Here is a 22465-nt window from a genome sequence, read left to right as displayed (position 1 = left end):
AACTTGCCCCTGGGTTGGGGAGTAACATCTCCACTAAGATTTGCTAACCACAATTTGTGGCTCCCATACAATTTGGAGGCTAGAATTTACACTACCTGGGTGGCCCTCAAAACCCTAGTATCATTTGAAGTAGCCCTGGGTTGGTAGTACTCCCAGATGCCTGATAGAGGCAAACAAAAATCCCCTCCAAAGGAATGACCTTAAAACCTAGCCATCAAGAATTTCCCCCAAACATGTAAATACAAATTGCCTCTTTAGATTTTTTTTTTTTTTTTTTTTTTTGAGATGGAGTCTCACTCTGTCGCCTCAGCTGGAGTGCAGTGACGCAATCTTGGTTCACTGCAACCTCCGCCTCCTGGGTTCAAGCAAGTTTCCTGCCTCAGCCCCCTGAATAGCTGGGATTAGAGGCACGTATTACCACGCCCAGCTAATTTTTATAATTTTAGAAAAGACGAGGTTTCACCATGTTGGCCAGGCTGGTCTCGAACTCCTGACCTCAAGTGGTCCACCTGCCTCGGCCTCCCAAAGTGCTGGGAATACAGGCATGAGCCACTGTGCCCAGGCACAAATTACCTTTAAACAAGAGTCATCAGAAATAATGAACAACAAAATCAGGACACAAGAGACAGAGGATATTACCATTATTGGATACAGAATACAAAGTAAGAATGTTTACTATGTTTAAGAAAATCTAAGAAAATATGAAAGTATGACCAACAAACAAGAGACAAGCACTAACAACCAGCTATATTTGAAAAATATTTAAATAGGATTTGATATGATCAATATAGACATTGAAATAAGAAACAGGCATAAAGTATTATTACTGTTTGTAAGGGGAAAAAATTAGAAGCCACTTGCACCAGCTAGAGAATAGAAAATACATTGTTATATGTTCAAACAATGGAATGCCTTAAACTGGTAAAAATGAATGAACTAGAGCTATGTAGATTAGCTTAAATGACCTACATAAGCATAATTTTCATAACTTTTCATTTTAGAAAATCAACTTGCAGAAATATCCAATACATTTGTATAAGGTGAAAAAATTTAAATACTATATATTGTTAGGAATACTGCATAGGTTGTAGAAAAAAACCTACAGAGATACATGGAATGACAAAAATTAGATTCAAGACAGTGGTTGTCTTTGAGGGGAGAGAGAAGATATAATGAGGAGTGGTATGCTGAGGGCCTTAGTGCATTGTTAGTGTTCTATTCTTAAACTGGCTGGTGGGTACATGGGTATTTGTTATATTTTTTATTTTTTATTTGTTGTTGTTGTTGTTGTTGTTGTTGAAACAAGGTATCTCTTTGTCACCCAGGCTGGAGTGCAGTGGCACAATCATAGCTCACTGCACCCTCAACCTCCTGGGTTCAAGCAATCCTCCTACCTCAGCCTCCTGAGTACTGGGACTACAGGCACACACCCCACACCAGGCTAACGTTGTATTTCTCAGACCCTTTTGAATGTCTGAAATATTTTATTATAACATTTTAAATACATGCAACAGAAAAAGTGAAGGCACTATTTTCTTTTCCTTTACACCCAGCATATTTTTCAAGGGGTTAATATATCATTTATCTTCTTGTTTGTTTCATAAAGAGATTGTCCCTTTCTGGTCTTTAAATCAACAACAGGCTGAAAATCAAACCAGGGAAATGAAGAATGAGCTGGAGTCAGCAAAGCAGCTATCAGGGCTGGAGGATGGACTTGCCCTGCTGCAGACCAAGTTGCAAAGGCATGAAGACCACGCTGTCAATGTGAAAGTTCAGGCTGAATCTGCCCAACACCAGGCTGGGAGTCTTGAGAAGGTCATTAGTTCTACCACTGCCACCAAGAGCAGAAAAACAGAGCTTCTTTGAAAGATAGTCCTTTAACCCCAGATTTTTGTGCCATTTCTCAGCGTTTCCTTTGTGCTGGTCCATGACTCAATGGTATATCTTCGAGGGGATCCTGATACACAAAGGATCTTCTGTCTGTAGATGGCAGAAGTCCCTGGCCAAATCATGTTGGAGTGTTCCCCGCCACCCCCCATCTCTCTATCCTATTACTCTTAGTGGTGTCCTGGTCAAACAGTCCATAAATCAAATTTGCCCTGAACTTCCAAACTTTCACAATTTATGTGGTTTGTCTGAATTGCATGTATTTGCCCTCTATTCTCATTCAGTCACACAACATATAAAGAAAACAATAAATGAAAGTCACCTGCCAAAGAAAATACATCAATTTACAAAAATCAGAATGAGTTAATTAAACGGTTGTGGAAAGTAGACCATTAATTTAGGTTGCTGAAAGACCCTATCAGCTCATTTTCCTCGCAAGAAATCTTTGGTTGATTGCATTAATATAGTTGCCTAAACAAAAGAAAAATGTTAGTGTTTTTACAATTGATCTATTCTCCTACTTTTAATTCCTAACGTGCTGGGTAAATTTTCCACTGAGAGGAATTGAGAACATTTTCTGTGGAACAGAGATTGAGAAAAGTTCTTTTTTTTTTTTTTTTTTTTTTTTTTTGAGACAGAGTCTCGCTCTGTCACCAGACTGGAATGCAGTGGCTCAATCTCAGCTCACTGCAACCTCTGACTCCCTGGTTCAAGCGATTCTCCTGCCTTAGCCTCCTGAGTAACTGGGATTACAGCCACACACCACCACGCCCAGCTAATTTTTGCATTTTTAGTAGAGATGGGGTTTCACCATGTTAGCCAGGATGGTCTTGATCTCCTGACCTCGTGATCCGCCCGCCTCAGCCTCCTAAAGTGCTGGGATTACAGGCATGAGCAATCACACCCAGCCAAGAAAGGTACTTTCTACTCACCCTGTTCTCACTTCCATATTTCATTTCTGGCTCTGGCCTTTATTCATCTACTTAAGCTTCTATGTTGTCAACACACAAGCTAACCCAAAGATTTCCACTCTATTCAAGGGAGGTCTCCATACTACACTTCTACTTCCCCACCTGCCTCCCTTCCTACCTCATTTCTCTCTCACCTTTTTGCCAACCAAATAACATATCCTTGCTGTTTCTAAATCTTCATCACTCACTCTGTCCTTCATTTTGCATGTACAACTGATTGACTGAACTGAACCAGAGATTTGTCAAGGATGGGATTGGGTCATTTCTGTCTTCCACATCCTACCTTAACATAGTGCAGAACAACCAGTTGGTGCCTCAGAAATACTTGCCTTAACACGCAATAACAATTGCTATTTTGAACAAAGAAGTTTTATTTTTAATAGAAGATGAGATTTTTTTCAACCTGAAAAAACAAACATGCAAATAAAACTCTGCTGGAAATATCAGAGTGACTCAAGCGTATTGACTGGATTAAGGTTTCCTCTGTATTCCTTCTATGAATGGTATTAGGAGAATCATCATGCATATAGGTACCTGCTTTATACATGTTTTCTCATGATGTGTGTGTTGCTTGTTACAGGAATTTGTTGAGCTGAAAAAACAATATGCTATGCTCCAGCATAAGACAAGCACTACAGGACTAACAAAGGAAACATTAGGAAAAGTTAAACAGCTAAAAGATGCTGCAGAAAAATTGGCTGGAGATACAGAGGACAAGATAAGAAGAATAACAGGTATCTATTCTTTTATCCGTCCTGCCAATTTGATAATAACATCCTGGTACTCTACCTTACTAGTAGAATTTATACCAATGTCAGCTTACAGTTTTATCACATGAGTCCACTGAGGAGAAAGAAGTCGAAATTGGTCTTGTGTTTTGGGGACTGTGAAGTTAACAAGCCTCTTGCATGGATTTGCCTAGAAAGGTTAATGAGCATCTGCCTTGCATTAGTCAAAACAAACTGAGATTTCCTTGAAATGCCCTTTGTTGGCTGGGCACAGTGGCTCACACCTGTAATCCCAGCACTTTGGGACCCCAAGGCAGGTGGATCACCTGAGGTCAGGAGTTCGATATCACCCTGGCCAACATGGTGAAACACCGTTTCTACTAAAAATACAAAAATTAGCCGGGCATGGTGGTGGGCGCCTGTAGTCTCAGCTACTCAGGAGGCTGAGGCAGAAGAATTGCTTGAACCTGGGAGGCGGAGGTTGTGGTGAGCCAAGATGACGCCACTGCACTCCAGCCTGGGCAACAGAGTAAGACTCCATCTCAAAAAAAAAAAAAAAAAAAGCTTTTTTTTCCCTAACTTTGTTCTCAACTCAACTAGGGGTAAGATGTCTGAAGACATTTTTGCTTGTCACCCTAGAAGGAACTACTAGCATGTAGTGGGTAGAGGGCAGGGATGTTGCTAAACATCCCACAATGCACAAGACAACTGCCTAAACAAACAGTTATCTTGCCCAGAATGTCAATAGTGCTGAGATTGAGAAACCCTGTTCTAACCTATGTTGTTTATTTTTCCTGTCATGAAAGTAACTCTCGAAAAGAGTCAATATAATCTAGGGCACTAGGTCAGATAGCATATATCTTTGGATAGCAACCCAGAAAGAATCATATTCTGGACAAGGATTTTGATCTAAATGGACATTCTGATGCACACAAAGTGTTGTAAACATAGAATACAGGCTGGGTGCAGTGGCTCACACCTGTAATCCCAACACTGCGAGGCTGAGGCAGATGGACTGCTTGAGCCCAGGAGTTTGAGACCAGCCTGGCCAATATGGCAAAACTCTATCTTTGCTAAAAATTAAAAAAATTACCCAGGCATGGTGGCATATGCCTGTAATCCCAGCTACTTGGGAGGCTGAGACAGGAGAATCACTTGAACCCGGGAGGCGGAGGTTGCAGTGAGCTGAGATCATGCCACTGCACTCCAGCCTGTGCAACAGAGAGAGACTCTGTCTCAAAACAAAATAAAATAAGAAACATAGAATACATACAATCAGAGAGCTAATCAGAATCTTTTTTTACACAATTGATATTTATGATTTTTGGGGGCAATCATCATGTCCTTGATCTCTAACCATCAAGAAATATCAGATGATGATTGTATAGTTACAATAAACCCCTGGTTGTATTTATTATCTTCCAAAACTTTAAAACTAGGAGTATAAGTAACTCTCAAAATACTAAAGTAACCAAAACTCCTCACTTATAAATGCCTCTTTTTTTTTATTATCAAATGAGTCTTTGGTCTTACAACCACTTATATCATCACTATGACATGAAAAAACTGAAAATGGAACATTAGTATGGGCCAAAGTCAGGAAAAATACATACCAAACTGCTAACATTAGTTATCTCTAGGGAGGCAGTGGGAGTGAAGAAGAAACCACTGCTTCTTGCACTTATATAATTGTTTTTAAAGCAGCAGGCTTGTGGGTAATTTTTTTCATTTTTAAGTATTTTCGTTAAAATTTTGTTTTAACTACAAAACACTAAGAAAGATTTAGAAAAACAGATTTTTTTAACCTTGCATTCCATAGACAATACTATGAAAGTCAGTTTTTTTAATCCTAGAACTTGGTCCTTACTATAGGAGCAAAAACATGGGGAGAATATTTCTGTCCTGTTTTTATGTCATATACAAATTGTTTCCACTGATCCCCATTGACCACAGCTTTTATAGTTCTTGAAATTAGATTGGAACTATAAAAGCTACAGAGTTGCTTTTACAGAAGTTGAAGCTACAGAGCTTCTCAGAGAGGTCTAAAATAAGGCATTCTACTGCCTTTTCTCTTTTCCTTTTGAGGCTGTTTTCAGAACTCAGCAAGATAGAAAAATGAGACATTGATTTGTCTGTCTTCCCCATGCTGCCACTTGAGAAGGGGCTGAACCACAAGGCTATGCCTGTTCCCCTCTGTTAGGAAGAGGAGCCTCTGGATCCCAGAATGGAGTCCTTGGCACCAACAATGTTGAGAGAGTGGAGAATGGATTCCAGTCTTCAGCCAGGGTCCTTCCACAGAACTTGGTGTCAGTCTGGGTCCCAGCAAGAAACAGAATGCATACTTGGGCATAATTTTGGATAAAGTATTTAGAAGTGGAGTTGTCTCAGTCATTCATTCACTGCATAATAAATTACCCCAAAATGTAATGGCTTAAAATAACCACCATTTCTTTTTTTTCTTTTATACTTTATGTTCTAGGGTACATGTGTACAATGTGCAGGTTTGTTACGTATGTATACATGTGCCATGTTGGTGTGCTGCACCCATTAACTCATCATTTACATTAGGTATATCTCCTAATGCTATCCCTCCCCCCTCCCCCCACCCCACAACAGGCCCCAGTGTGTGATGTTCCCCTTCCTGTGTCCAAGTGTTCTCATTGTTCAATTCCCACCTATGAGTGACAACATGCAGTGTTTGGTTTTCTGTTCTTGTGATAGTTTGCTCAGAATGATGGTTTCCAGCTGCATCCATGTCCCTACAAAAGACATGAACTCATCCCTTTTTATGGCTGCATAGTATTCCATGGTGTATATGTGCCACATTTTCTTAATCCAGTGTGTCATTGATGGACATTTGAGTTGGTTCCAAGTTTTTGCTATTGTGAATAGTGCCACAATAAACATAGATGTGCATGTGTCTTTATAGCAGCATGATTTATAATCCTTTGGGTATATATCCAGTAATGGGATGGCTGGGTCATATGGTATTTCTAGTTCTAGATCCTTGAGGAATCGCCACACTGTCTTCCACAATGGTTGAACTAGTTTACAGTCCCACCAACAGTGTAAAAATGTTCCTATTTCTCCACATCCTCTCCAGCACCTGTTGGTTCCTGACTTTTTAATGATCGCCATTCTAACTGTTGTGAGATGGTATCTCATTGTGGTTTTGATTTGCATTTCTCTGATGGCCAGTGATGATGAGCATTTTTTCATGTGTCTGTTGGCTGCATAAATGTCTTCTTTTGAGAAGTGTCTGTTCATGTCCTTTGCCGACTTTTTGATGGGGTTGTTTTTTTCTTGTAAATTTGTTTGAGTTCTTTGTAGATTCTGGATATTAGCCGTTTGTCAGATGAGTAGATTGCAAAAATTTTCTCCCATTCTGTAGGTTGCCTGTTCACTCTGATGGTAGTTTCTTTTGCTGTGCAGAAGCTCTTTAGTTTAATTAGATTCCATTTGTCAATTTTGGCTTTTGTTGCCATTGCTTTTGGTGTTTTAGACATGAAGTCCTTGCCCATGCCTATGTCCTGCATGGTATTGCCTAGGTTTTCTTCTAGGGTTTTTATGGATTTAGGTCTAACATTTAAGTCTCTAATCCATCTTGAATTAATTTTTGTATAAGGCATAAGGAAAGGATCCAGTTTCAGCTTTCTACTTATGGCTAGCCAATTTTCCCAGCACCATTTATTAAATAGGGAATCCTTTCCTCATTTCTTGTTTTTGTCAGGTTTGTCAAAGATCAGATGCTTGTAGATGTATGGTATTTCTGAGGGCTCTGTTCTGTTCCATTGGTCTAGATCTCTGTTTTGGTACCAGTACCATGATGTTTTGGTTGCTGTAGCCTTGTAGTATAGTTTGAAGTCAGGCAGCATGATGCCTCCAGCTTTGTTCTTTTGGCTTAGGATTGTCTTGGCAATGCGGGCTCTTTTTTGATTCCATATGAACTTTAAAGTAGTTTTTTCCAATTCTGTGAAGAAAGTCATTGGTAGCTTGATGGGGATGGCATTGAATCTATAAATTACCTTGGGCAGTATGGCCATTTTCACGATACTGATTCTTCCTATCCATGAGCATGGAATGTTCTTCCATTTGTTTGTGTCCTCTTTTATTTCATTGAGCAGTGGTTTGTAATTCTCCTTGAAGAGATCCTTCACATCCCTTGTAAGCTGGATTCCTAGGTATTTTATTCTCTTTGAAGCAATTGTGAATGGGAGTTCACTCATGATTTGGTTCTCTGTTTGTCTGTTATTGGTGTATAAGAATGCTTGTGATTTTTGCACATTGATTTTGTATACTGAGACTTTGCTGAAGTTGCTTATCAGCTTAAGGAGATTTTGGGCTGGGACAATGGGGTTTTCTAAATATACAATCATGTCATCTGCAAACAGGGACAATCTGACTTCCTCTTTTCCTAATTGAATACCCTTTATTTCTTTCTCTTGCCTGATTGCCCTGGCCAGAACTTCCAACACTGTTGAATAGGAGTGGTGAGAGAGGGCATCCCTGTCTTGTGCCAGTTTTCAAAGGGAATGCTTCCAGTTTTTGCCCATTCAGTATGATATTGACTGTGGATTTGTCATAAAGAGCTCATACTATTTTGAGATACATACCATCAATACCAAATTTATGGAGAGTTTTTAGCATGAAGGGCTGTTGAATTTTGTCAAAGGCTTTTTCTGCATCTATTGAGATAATCATGTGGTTTTTGTCTTTGGTTCTGTTTATACACTGGATTACGTTTATTGATTTAAGTATGTTGAACCAGCCTTGCATCCTAAGGATGAAGCCCACCTGATGATGGTGGATAAGCTTTTCAATGTGCTTGTGGATTCGGTTTGCCAGTATTTTACTGAGGATTTTTTTTTTTTTTTTTTTTTTTTGAGACGGAGTCTCGCTCTGTCGCCCAGGCTGGAGTGCAGTGGCCAGATCTCAGCTCACTGCAAGCTCCGCCTCCCAGGTTCACGCCATTCTCCTGCCTCAGCCTCCCGAGTAGTTGGGACTACAGGCGCCCGCCACCGCGCCCGGCTAGTTTTCTGTATTTTTTAGTAGAGACGGGGTTTCACCGTGTTAGCCAGGATGGTCTCGATCTCCTGACCTCGTGATCCGCCCGTCTCGGCCTCCCAAAGTGCTGGGATTACAGGCTTAAGCCACCGCGCCCGGCCTTTACTGAGGATTTTTGCATCCATGTTCATCAGAGATATTGGTCTAAAATTCTCTTTTTTTGTTGTGTCTCTGACAGGCTTTTGTATCAGGATGATGATGGCCTCATAAAATGAGTTAGGGAGGATTCCCTCTTTTTCTATTGATTGGAATAGTTTCAGAAGGAATGGTACCAGCTCCTCCTTGTACCTCTGGTAGAATTCGGCTGTGAATCCGTCTGGTGCTGGACTTTTTTTGGAATAACCACCATTTCTTACTTTTCCGTGGGTTGCCTGGATGATTCTTTGGCAGGTCTCACCTGGGTTTCTCAAGCAACTGCATTTGGCTGATGGCCTGTTAAGGGCTGGGTGTGGCTGAGATGCTGGCACTCTCTATACGTGGTCTGTTATCCCAGGCTGCTTTACAGCATGATTGTTTCAGGGCACCATAACTTGCTATTGGTCAAAACAATTTACAAAGCCAGCCCAGATTCGGGGGTGTGGGAGTAGGAACAGGGTAAGCAGATTCTACTTCTTGATGGGAAGAACTACAAAGAATGCACAAGAATGAAGGGAACCCACTGAGGCTGTGGAGGTACTTGGTGACTAGCAGCAGTGAGAAGGCATTAGCCTGTCTATACCTGAAGGGGCCAGGGAAACAGGAACATTGCCAGAGCCCTGTGAACACCAGAGTGTTAGGAAAGAGGCCACCCTACAGGAGCCTGAGGGATGGAAGAACTGCCCACACCTCTGTGCTAAACTGGGATGGAGACTGCTCACCCTCCCATCCACTGACCATTTGTCGGCACTGTCCATTGGCCATGTGTGAATGAAAGCCAGAGGTCAAAAGAGCCAAGTGCTGTCATCCAGGAAGGGTAACTTTCCAGAACACAGATGAGGATGATGAATGGGTCTGGTGTAACCAGCTCAATGATATTAACTTTCCTGGTACAAACAGAGGCCTTTACTTTTCCTTTAGTTCAAATATGGTTTCAATGTCGAATCCCCTTTTCAATCCCAAATGACCTATATTTGAAAGTTTCGGCCAGGTGCGGTGGCTCATGCCTGTAATCCCAGCACTTTGGGAGGCCGAGGTGAGTGGATCACCTGAGGTCGGGAGTTCAAGACCAGCCTGACCAACATGGAGAAACGCCATCTCTACTAAAAGTACAAATTTAGCCAGGTGTGGTGGCATATGCCTGTAATCCCAACTACTCAGGAGGCTGAGGCAGGAGAATCACTTGAACCCGGGAGGCGGAGGTTGCTGTGAGCTGAGATCATGCCATTGCACTCCAGCCTGGGCAACAGGAGCAAAACTCTCTCAAAAAAAAAAGAGAGAGAGAGAGAGAGAAAGGAAGGGAAAGGAAGGGAAAGGAAGGGGAAGGAAGGAAGGGAGGGAGGGAGGGAGGGAGGGAGGAAGGAAGGAAGGAAGGAAGGAAGGAAGGAAGGAAGGAAGGAAGGAAGGAAGGAAGGAAGGAAGGAATCTAGTGACAGAACACTCACCACCTTCCACAGCAGCTCTTTTGTCTTTGAGCAGCCATCCTAGAGAGTTTTTTATATTTAGACAAAATCTTCCTTCACAGAGCTTTACCTGCTAGTTTCCATTTTATTTCCTCAGGATGACAGAGAACACATTTACTCTGCTTTCCTAGGTTGGTCCTTCAGATATTTGAAAACAGCCATGACACATGCCCTGAATCTGCCTTCCTCATATGAAACATCACCAGTTAATTCAATGTTTGTTTACAGGACAGTTTCAAGTATCTTCAGCAATCTGATTCTTTTTTCTAAACACATGTTAGTTTGACAATTACTCCAGACCAACTTGGTATTCATGTGTGATCTGACCAAGTGAAGTGAGACATTTACCTTCCCTCTTCTAGAATTTTTGCAAAAACTCTAATGTCAGAGTTCCTTTGCAAAATGGTGCCTCACATTATTAACTGTAGCTCTCTGTGCATCTTGTATCCACTACTATGGGCTCCTTGTTAAGGTTTACTAGAATTTCCAGATATTTGTTGAATGAAGAATATATAAATGAATGTATAGATGGATGGATGGACAGATGGATGGATGGATGGATCAATGGATTGATGGATGGGTCAATGGACGTGTCGATGGATCAATGGATTGATGGATGGATAGGCGTGAAGCCAACAAAGGCATCACTTAGCTGTTACTGTTCAGAGACTTCAGTATCAGCAGAGAAGAAGAATGAACACATGAAAGTCAGTCTTTTTTTCTGAAAGACTGGAAAACACTAAAGTAAAGAACATGTTTTAAAATGAAGCTAAAATAATAAGAACAAACCTTTGGAAATATAGCACTTCAGCAAGTCCCATCAAGGATGTTATCTGTCTTTTCATTTCTAATGAATTCTAACCAACTACAGCCTCACATTGATAAATGCCTTTAGATATAAAAGTTTTAGACAAAAATGTCAGTTTGCTCTAATTTATATGAAAACCTTGAGAAGCCTGATGAAAATAGATGTTTTATCCATTGACTCAAAACAGAAAACTAAATATATCTTTGAGAGGCGCGCAAATCCCTGTGTTTGGTATAATGTGGATATCCAGGAGGAATCTATCAAATAGAAATGTATCATTTCTTTCGTTTTCTACTTTCAGATTTAGAAAGGAAAATCCAAGATTTGAATCTAAGTAGACAAGCAAAAGCTGATCAACTGAGAATATTGGAAGATCAAGTTGTTGCCATTAAAAATGAAATCGTTGAACAAGAAAAAAAATATGCTACGTGCTATAGCTAGGCAGAGTTAAAGTGCAAAAGCTTGTGCCTTTGTTTCTGGTTTCTGATGTACAATCCCATGGGGCTCTGTTGAACCTGTGAAATACTGAGAATGTCTTCTACCTTCCTTCCCCACAGCCTGTCCTTATTACACACCTGCTCAATGTGGTTGGAGGTTGAAATGCCACCCGGAAAATGCCACTTCATAATTGAAAGGGGAAAGTAATGAGATTGTCTCTGGTTTCAGAAACCTTTCCTCTTGCCTTCCTTTCTCTTTCCTAACTTAAAAATAACAGGTTCCATATAACAAGTAGAAATTTAAGTAAGTACTCTACTTACTAATAATCATTTCAGTCAAATAAACCTAAACATTAAATAAATATCTCCAATACTAGGATGGAATACATATGGATGGCATGTACTAGATTGTCCTATATTTTATGTTTATTTGGATTTACTTTTATTTGCAAAACTATTCTTTTGTGAATAAACTGCATAGAATTCAAAATGTAACTTGCTTTTATACCTACTTTCCTACACACTCATTCTCAACCAGGGGATTCTATTTTCCCCAAATGGCACTGGAACAATATTCAAAAAGATAAATATTGAACTACTTCTCCTCATTTATCAGTGGATCTTTTTTCTGTAAAATGTGTTGCTTATTTTTAAAAGACTAGCAATCATGTTCTTATTGTTTAGTATAAAAATCATATTGTCTCATTTCAAAATGAGTCTGATTTCATGCTAACTTTTTTTGCATGTGTGATTTATAATAGAAGAAATTGCTTCTGTTTGTGAAAGCTATCCTTCAGAAAGATTATTTTAAGGGAGTTTGGTTTCACATTTTTGAATAAGAAATAATAAACATCAACACTGACATATGAAAAAGGAAGATCTGCTGGAGCATTTCCATTAAGGACTGACTCATAAAAAATGGATTTAAAGCCAGGCGTGGTGGCTCATGCCTATAATCTCAGCACTTTGGGATACGGAGGAAGGCAGGTCATCTGAGGTCAGGAGTTCAAGACCAGCCTGGCCAATGTGGCGAAACCTTGTCTCTACTAAAAATACAAAAATTAGCTGGGCATGGTGGTGCACACCTGTAATCCCAGCTACTCGGAGGCTGAGGCAGGAAAATAGCTTAAATCCAGGAGGAAGAGGTCACAGTGAGCTGAGATCAGGCCACTGCACTCCAGCCTGGGTGGCAGAGCAAGATTCTGTCTCAAAAAAAAAAAAAAAAAAAAAAAAGGATATAAAAATTCAACAAAAGAGCTTTAGAATTATACATTAATTTGAAAAATCTTAAAATGTAGGCTGTTAAAAAAAGTTGCAGAATCTATTTCCCTAGAGATCCTGAAGAATAGAAAGAAACTTTTCTACAGGAAGGACCACCCTAGAAAGCTCTCTTGAAGTATATAATTACAATGGTTCACATATCCAGCACTGAGACTTTTTCAAACCTCCACCAATTAATGGTGCATAAAATAACCCAGAGTCTAAAAATGCAGCTGTCACCAAGTCTACATTCTTTCCTCCACAGCTGAGGGTGGAACACACCCCAGCTTTCCCATCAGGATACTGACTTTCAACTTATTACAAATAATAGACAATTTTACAAGCATGGTTTCTTTGTTTGCAATAGCAACATTCAATTGTTCTTCCTTTTCAGTGATCAGAGACTATACAAGTAACAGGCCAGGGGGTGTGGGAATGGTTAAAGAGAGAATGGTTTCTATCTGCTGACTGGGAGAACTAGCTATTGAGTTCTAAAGAAGCAGAAAAATCCCCAGCTGTTAGAAAAGCACACTTATCTGGGGAATCAAGTGAAAAGGCAAGACAAACTCATCACCTAAGGAGGTCCTTGGGCATTGCAGTTTGATGATGGTAGGAAGTATGTGATATACCCTGAAAAGATTGCAGACTGCAATTGTATATGGTTGTGCTTTTTTCTTTCTTTCTTTTTCTTTTTTTTTTTTTCCGAGACATAGTCTTGCTCTGTCACCCCTGCTGGAGTGCAATTGTACCGTCTCAGCTCACTGCAACCTCTACCTCCCAGGTTCAAGTGATTCTCCTACCTCAGACTCCCAAGTAGGTGGGACTACAGGTACGTGCCACCACACCTGGCTAATTTTTGTATTTTTTTTAGTAGAGACAGTGTTTCACTATGTTGGCCAGGCTGCTCTTGAACTCCTGACCTAGTGATCCACCCACTTCGGCTTCCTGAAATGCTGGGATTACAGGCATGAGCCACTGCGCCCGGCCTATGGTTGTGCTTTCTAGATGTTAGTGTTTAAAATAATAAGCTTTGGCCAGGCGCAGTGGCTTATGCCTGTAAGCCCAGCACTTTGGGAGGCCAAGGCGGGCAGATCACCTGAGGTCAGGAGTTCGAGACCAGCCTGGCCAACATGGTGAAACCCTGTCTCTGATAAAAATACAAAAATTAGCCAGGCACAGAGGGGGGTGCCTATAATCCTAGCTACTTGGGAGGCTGAGGCATGAGAATCGCTTGATCCTGGGAGGCAGAGTCCTTGCAGAGAGCCGAGACTGTGCCACTGCACTCCAGCCTGGGCAACAGAGTGAGACTCCGTATATTTAAAATAAATAATAAATATATATATAATAAAATAATAAGCTTTAGTTATCTAAAAAAATCTATATATGTGAAAAATCTCATTCCTGAGTAACACCAGATAAATCATTCTAACTTCTATTACTTGCTGTATCAGTTGTTCAAAATGTGATCAATGCTAGATTCAGTGAAACAGTATCTCTTTACATTGTAAAGTATTAACAGTTTGACAGTGTGTATCATAATCTATTATAAAACTCAGTAATTCCACTGTGGAAACTGTATGTTAAGAAAATAATCTTAGGCCGGGCGCGGTGGCTCAAGCCTGTAATCCCAGCACTTTGGGAGGCCGAGGCAGGCGGATCACAAGGTCAGGAGATCGAGACCACAGTGAAACCCCGTCTCTACTAAAAATACAAAAAATTAGCCGGGCGCGGTGGCGGGCACCTGTAGTCCTAGCTACTCAGGAGGCTGAGGCAGGAGAATGGCGTGAACCCAGGAGGCGGAGCTTGCAGTGAGCCGAGATCGCGCCACTGCACTCCAGCCTGGGCAACAGCCTGAGACTCCGTCTCAAAAAAAAAAAAAAAAGAAAAAGAAAATAATCTTATGATGGAGGGAAAAGCTTTGTGCCTAAATCATTGAAGCACACCTTATATTAAAAATGCAAAGAAGCTAAGTAACTAACAATAAACCAGTTAAACATTAGGATTTTACCAGTCTGAGTTCTTGGATGCAATCACTGAAAACCAGCAGTAGCTTAAGCAGGAAAGGAATTTATTCAAAAGATATCTGACAGCATACAAAAAGAAATGGCTGGAGAAAATGTAACTAAGGACAATTATGCATCTGGCAATATTCCCAAGACCACACCTCAGTACGCTCAGGCCAATGCTGGCCTCCCTGGGCACTCGCCACCATCCCAGTGACTTGCAACTGTCTCTGCATCTTGTGTCACTATCTCACTACTCAGCATTCCTGGGAGAAGTAATCCAGTTGGCCGGGCCTCCTCATGTGCCCTGGGTACCATATTGACTAAGTAGAGAGAATATCTATTCTCTTTGACTTTGGTAGTAGAAGGGGAGTTTTTCCTCCATCTATCTTTGGAATCCTCCAAGATAGGAAGGATTTTGATGCCAGCTATCAAAAAAATTACAAATTTCTATTAAACGTAATCAATATGTATAAAGTCCATCCCTTTGACTTCCAAATATCATAATACATTCTTCATCCCATTTCCCCCGCCCCTTTTTTTTTTTTTTTTTTTTTTTTTTTTTTTTTGTGACGGAATTTCACTCTTGTTGCCCAGGCTGGAGTACAATGGTGCGATCTCAGCTCACCACAACCTCCACCTCTGGGTTCAAGCAATTCTCCTGCCTCAGCCTCCCAAGTAGCTGGGATTACAGGAATGCATCACCACACCTGGCTAATTTTGTGTTTTTAGTAGAGACAGGGCTTCTCCATGTTGGTCAGGCTGGTCTTGAACTCCCGAACTCAGGCGATCCGCCCGCCTCGGTCTCCCAAAGTGCTGGGATTACAGGCGTGAGCCACCGCACCCGTCCCCCATTTTCCCTTCTAAAGTAAAAATAAATGCTTCCACCAAACAAAATGTAGCACTCAGCCAAATGAAAGCACACCCACATTGTCTTCAAGGGAAACCAACCCACAGTCTCATCACTCACCAAGCGCATCCAGCTCTGAAACCTTGGCTGCCAGCTGAGGTCCACTTCTTCTGCACTTCAGCTAACAATTCTATCTGGAAATACTGCAACTTATCATCAAAATTGTAAAGTTAACCACCAACAAATACCAAATATAGACTACTGAGGGAGGAAAGGGAGACAAAAAGGAAATTAAATATATTTGATAATTAAAAATATAAATACACACAAAACGTAGCATATTCAGAAACACAGATTGAGGACGTAGTCTTTGTCTTTGTAATCACTCAGGAGGCTTTTGCTGGGATTTATGACCTGCTATCTCTACTGCTCCTTCCATGGTCCCTCTGGTCCCAGTCACATCCCTCCTTTGCCACTGCAAACCAGCAGCTCCATTTATCTTTGTCAGGATCAATTACATCAGCCAAAATTATACAACTTCCTTTTTTGCTTGTTTATCCTTTAGTGAAGAGCTTGAAATAGCTGGGTATTGGTACATATTCTAATTCAGTGGAACAACCATTATATCATCGAGTAAAAACACACTTCCTTAGAGACCAGGACCCAAAGTCACATGTACAAAAAGGAACGTTTTGCTTGTAAGTCATTTGGATATAATTGTGTTCAGTGTCATGTATTCCCACTCTTGGTTTCAGATCCATGTATTCTGCCTATAAGAGGTTCCATCGGCTTTCATTGTAGAAGGCACAGCTCTGCCTCCCATCTAAGAGGATTTAATGTGAGTAGCCAAAATAAATAAATAAAAAGAATTAAAGGAAGTAAACAACCTATATGTAGTCAATTGATAATATGATTAGAAGATGAATCTTAATACCTCATATGAAATATTTATATGCAACAACATGCATACTTTTTCTTTTTTCTTTCTTTTTTTTTTTTTTTTTTTGAGATGGAGTCTCACTCTGTGGCCCAGGCCAGAATGCAGTGGTGCGATCTCGGCTCACTGCAACCTTCACCTCCCGGGTTCAAACGATTCTCCTGCCTCAGCCTCCTGAGTAGCTGGGATTACAGGCATGCACCACTACGCCTGGCTAATTTTGTATTTTTAGTAGAGACAGGGTTTCACCATGTTGGCCAGGCTGTTTTTGAACTCCTGACCTTGTGATCTGCCCACCTCAGCCTCCCAAAGTGCTGGGATTACAGCACTAATCTAATCATTTTCTTAATTCAAGTCGACTGAAAATGACATCTCCCTAACACTAGGAGATCCGATAAGGTGTGTGAGGGACCAGCGTGGAGGAGTCAGGATGGAATCTGCGCATCTCAGAGTAGGGGATGAGTGAGGGGAGGAGTCAGAGAGCCCACGTTTGAACCCCATAGGGCAGGTAGAAGTATTTGGAACCCAGCTAACCACATCAGAAAATCAATATGAAGATCAGAAAGCAAGTCGCCATGAGGTAGCTGGTGTGCCCATTAAAGGAGACTATCCTGTCTCTTCTTCCAGATTAGAAACCAGTCCCAGATGAAGGACAGCTCAGAACCAACAGGTGAAAACAATTAGGCAGAAGCACTAACATGACACAATGAAGGAAAGGAAAGCTGAAAGCAGACCTTGGCAACAATGCGTGAGACTCATGAGGCTCAGGCTGGAAATTGCTGTCTGACATCCATTCTACCCCTTCTTCCTTTTGGTAATAGGACTTCTCCACGTTTTAACCAGGCACACAGCTGCCTAGCAAGAGAGACTGTATTTCAATCTCCCTTGCAGTCTGATGTGACCATGTGACTAAATTCTGGCCAATAAGAGATGAGTGTCAATGTTGTGTGCAATTTCCAGGGCACAACCCTAAAAGGAAGTTGTTTGTCCTTTGTGGGAGAGGCAGAATTATGACCCCCAAAAGACGTCCACGTCCTAATATCCAGAACCTGTGAATATATTACATTACATGGCAAAGGGAAAGTTGACAGAATGAAGGTCTTCATCAACTGGCTTTGAGATGGGGAGAGGATGCTGAGTTTTCCAGGTGGGCCCAGTGTAATCACAAGGGTTCTCTCAAGTGGAAGAGAAGGCAGGAGAGAGCCAGAGAGACAGCTGCACGGGAGGACTGGCCTGACATTGCTGCCTTTGAACATGGAGGAAGGGGCTGAGAGCTGAGGAAGGCAAGTTGTCCCTAAAGCTGGAAAAAGCAAGGAAAGAGATGCTTCCTTAGAATCCCCTGGAAGGAATACAACTATGCCAACACCTTGATTTTAGCCCTGAATTGGGCTTTTAACCTACAGAACTATGAGATAAATTTATGTCATTTAAAGCCACTAACTTTGTGAATATTTCTTACTGCAACAAGAGGACACAAAAACACCCTCCGCCCCCACCCCACTCCTGCCCCTTCAATTGGGTGGGACTATGGTAAGCCGGCTATCCCCATGCACATGAAGATAATACTATGAAACAAGGTGGAAGAAACTTAGGTCCCTGGTTGACTGTACCAGTAAGGGTCCTACCAGGAAACGGGACACACCTGGGGCAGTTCAATAAGGAGGCTATTTACAAAGACATGGGTAGGGTGGATGAAAGCCATAAAAGATAGTACAGCATCCCAGAGCCAGCACCAGGCAGGGGACATCCCCCCCATTGGTTTGAGGGGTAAAGTGAGAGGGTGACCACTGAATATTGAAGACAGACTGTGTAGGAGGGCCTCTTGTTTGTTTGTTTTTGTTTTTGTTTTTGAGACAGAGTCTCGCTCTGTCACCCAGGCTGGAGTGCAGTGGCGCGATGTCAGCTCACTGCAACCTCTGCCTCCTAGGTTCAAGCGATTCTCCTGCCTCAGCCTCCTGTGTCACTGGGACTACAGGCACGTGCCCCCACACCCAGCTAATTTTTTGTATTTTTAGTAGAGACAGGGTTTCACCGTGTTAGCCAGGATGGTCTTGATCTCCCGGCCTTGTGATCCACCCACCTCGGCCTCCCAAAGTGCTGGGATTACAGGCGTGAGCCACCGCGCCCGGCCAGGAGGGCCTCTTAACAGGAGCTGTGATTTTTGGACAAGGGATGCAACCAGCCATGACAACCCTGCAGAGGACATTGGGTCATGGACACCCTGATGTCACTCTCCTCCCTGTCCAGTCTTTTACTGGTGGCTCCCATTGACTAAACCAAGGGCCTGGGGTGATGTTCCCATGTAGATCAGCCTCCACAGGCACAGAGAAGGGGGCAAATAGATGTGGAGAGGTGCAATGCCCTTGTGGATTAAAACTGTCTGTGTCTGACTCCTTTGGACTAACAACCAGCTTAAACTTGCACACAAAGAAAAGCCTGCCTTTCCTTAGGTGCCTATGACTTTGGCCTCTGTTACAGTAGCTGAACCAGCATCCTCATTAGTCTCTTTGCAGTACCCCAACTCCTCGCCAAACTGCTAAAATTGTCCTTTATGCCCTGCTGCTTGGGGACAGTGGATCAAGGATAAGGTGATAAACACGAAGAGCATGGTTTGTCCCCTGCATGACCTCAGGCCATTCACAGCCTGCCTGAATTTCATGTCCTCATTTCTTTTAGCTGTAAAATGCTAATAAATATACCTGGTCTCCCTCCTAGGGCTACAGAGCTAATTGGAGTGAAAGAGCTTTGAGAAGAGTGAGATATTACAGGAATCCTTTAAGACATCACTATTATTACACTGTGTAAGTTACACTTGCATTCTCCTTCTGAACTATCACTCCTGTGGTCCTGCCTAATTTAAAATTGTCCTCTCTCTCCCAAACCTAACCTTTTCCTATAGCCCTAGGGCTCCTTTTCTAGCCTCATTCAAAGCCCTTTCTCTGAAGTTCTAGTATTGTCACTTAGCTGATAAGCCTTTTCTAACCAGATAGCAAGTTTTATGAGGACTCACAGCATGCATTTGCACACGTTTAAGTCTTTTAGAGAACATAGCACAGTGTGGAGCACTCTAAATAAATACTTATTCCCTTTACATATTAGTTCCATAAATTGACTCCAAATTGGCACAAGTCAGGCAGTCCTTAGGCCATCACTGGATTAAAATGTTTTCAACTGTAATATGAAACTAGTTTGCCATATGGCTCAGCCCCTCTGAAAATGCAATTGAGAACAATTTAAATCTTTTCCTCACTATTTAGAGAGAAAATGTCACATGGGAATGGAATAATGCATAAGACAAAAATCCTTTCCCATCTTTCCCACACTCAATACCTAACACACCCTACAGCAGCGATTACAAATCCTTTCGTCCCTCTTGAAACTCTTCCCCCTACAAACCTCCCCCAAACCAAGCTCACACAGATCTTCATTCTTGGAGTCTCATCCCTTTCCTCTCAAAGCTAGTCTCTTCTGTTTGCACTTGGTGGCTTGCTTTTCCCTACCATATATGTTTGAGTTTAAAAAGACTTGCGGCCGGGCGCGGTGGCTCAAGCCTGTAATCCCAGCACTTTGGGAGGCCGAGACGGGCGGATCACGAGGTCAGGAGATCGAGACCATCCTGGCTAACATGGTGAAACCCCGTCTCTACTAAAAAATACAAAAAACTAGCCGGGCGAGGTGGCAGGCGCCTGTAGTCCCAGCTACTCGGGAGGCTGAGGCAGGAGAATGGCGTAGACCCGGGAGGCGGAGCTTGCAGTGAGCTGAGATCCGGCCACTGCACTCCAGCCTGGGCAACAGAGCGAGACTCCGTCTCCAAAAAAAAAAAAAAAAAAAAAAGACTTGCTATTTTCCAAGTCACTTGGGCATAAATTAGGGTGAGTAGCTCCCAGATAAAGGTCAGGGCCTCTGACAGATAACAGCTACATTTCCCTGGCAGAGCTCACTGAGCCAAAGAGAAAGAGATCCTTTCCTTTCCATTTAGTTAGACTTTGTCCAGAAAAATCCATTGCATTAAGTAGCTAAGCAAAAAAAGTGAAGAACACATAACATACTTCTACATAAATATAAAGGTTTATATTTATACTTATATTATTTAATGCAAAATGTATACAAATGCACATGTAGGTAGGTCTCTCAACAGTCCTTTGCCATTAAACAAATTACAGTTTCACACTGTGTGAATACACACCCCACACATACATACCTACCCCTTTTTCTCCCTTGCCCTTCCCCCGAAACAAGCTTGAATAGAATACTTGTTTTTTTTTTTTGTTTGTTTGTTTGTTTGTTTCAGGCCAGGCATGGTGGCTTATGCCTGCAATCCCAGCACTTTGGGAGGCCAAGGCAAGCAGATTACCTGAGGTCAGGAGTTCAAGACCAGCCTGGCCAGCATGGCAAAACACCGTCTCTACTAAAAATACAAAAATTAACCAGGCATGGTGGTGCGCGCCTGTAATCCCAGCTACTCAGGAGGCTGAGGCACAAGAATCACTTGAACCTGGCAGGTGGAGGTTGCAGTGAGCTGAGATCGTGCCACTGCACTCCAGTCTGGGTGACAGAATGAGACTCCGTCTCAAAAAAAGGGGGGGCGGGGCTGGGCACAGTGGCTCAAGCCTATAATCCCAGCACTTTGGGAGGCCAAGACAGGCAGATCATCTGAGGTCAGGAGTTTAAGACCATCCTGGCCAATGTGGTGAAACCCCATCTCTACTAAAAATACAAAAATTAGCTAAGTATGGTGGCACATACCTGTAATCCCAGCTACTCAGGAGACTGAGGCAGGAGAATCACTTGAACAGAGGTTGCAGCGAGCTGAGATCGTGTCACCACACTCCAGCCTGGGCAACAAGAGCAAAACTCCATCTAAAAAAAAGAAGAAGAAGGAAAAAAACGAATACTTTTTTTTCATTTGCTTTATGCTTCTAACCAACATTCTTTCCAAACCCTGATTCTGATGCATTAAAGCAATGAAGAATTTTAGAGCTTTGGTGACCACAGGTCTCTTAGGCTTTTTTCATTATAAGCTTTAAGGCTTCTAGCAGCACAGCTATCTTCCTACAATTTACCAGAAGACAGTCCCCTGTTTTGTTCTTTCACCTTTACTGCCCTCCACCCTCTGTTTCTTCTCTCCCCTTGAAAGAGAGCAAGAAAAAAAGCAATTTCTTTTTTCTTCTTGCAACATGAAACAACCTAAGTAGGATTTCTCTTAACACCTGCTCATCCATTAGCACCTAGTTTTTCTCTTCTGAAGAACTTGATCCTACCTATAATATTTATCTTTACTCATTACATGTTAAAAGTGGCCACTCTAGGAGGCTTCCCCCTCCCTAACAATCTGCCTCTGATTCAGCCTGCCAGCTGAACAAGCTTTCAGTGACACAAAGCAAGCTTGCCACAACATGTATTACACATATTTAATCAGAATGTAGAGTTTTTGAACAGAGATACAGTGTTTTCTTCATATTCATAAACTCTGTGACTAACAGTTAAGTGTCTAAGATTCACAGCAGTATCTGACATATTCCACACACAACCACAGTTCACTTTGATGGCAAACACCAAGACTAGGAGGCAGGAGGTTGGCTGCACTTTATCTTACATTCACTAGGTGGCAACAGATTAAGAGTGCTGTATTTCAAAGCTCTCTCCAGTCATCCCAACATGGCACCAAGAACTAAAATCTAATCTTTAGTACTGTTATTTCCTTACAGTGAAGACTTTCAAATATTTAGTCTATAAAACATTCACAGTGAAAAAAACTTTAAAATCTACCAGCTGAAGATATTACCTCTGATGAGGAAAGATACAAAATGACTGTCAGAAAACTATTAATACAGCTGGGTTAATTTTTAGAGACACTAGATGCAGGTATCAGCTCTCACATATGATTTTCTCACTGATGTTGCCTCTCATTCAGGAAAGAGG

General features: G+C 41.8%; 1 protein-coding gene across 3 annotated transcripts in view; it reads left to right on the top strand.

Moving 5' to 3' along the window:
• Positions 1-11985, top strand: part of LAMB4 (laminin subunit beta 4) — a 108354-nt gene extending 96369 nt beyond the window's left edge. For all 3 annotated transcript variants that reach the window (XM_045388609.3, XM_015447931.4, XM_074035804.1), the window contains 3 exons: positions 1642-1815; positions 3439-3592; positions 11358-11985. In XM_045388609.3, coding sequence (XP_045244544.2) covers positions 1642-1815; positions 3439-3592; positions 11358-11497 — 468 coding nt within the window. In that variant the 3' untranslated portion in view covers positions 11498-11985. The remainder of the gene's footprint in view (positions 1-1641; positions 1816-3438; positions 3593-11357) is intronic.
• The last annotated feature ends 10480 nt before the right edge of the window (positions 11986-22465 follow it).

This window comes from Macaca fascicularis, chromosome 3 (genome assembly GCF_037993035.2).
Source record: "Macaca fascicularis isolate 582-1 chromosome 3, T2T-MFA8v1.1".
NCBI lineage: Eukaryota > Metazoa > Chordata > Mammalia > Primates > Cercopithecidae > Macaca > Macaca fascicularis.
Note: the sequence above shows the minus strand (reverse complement) of the source record. Positions and strands in the feature narration are given on the sequence as shown.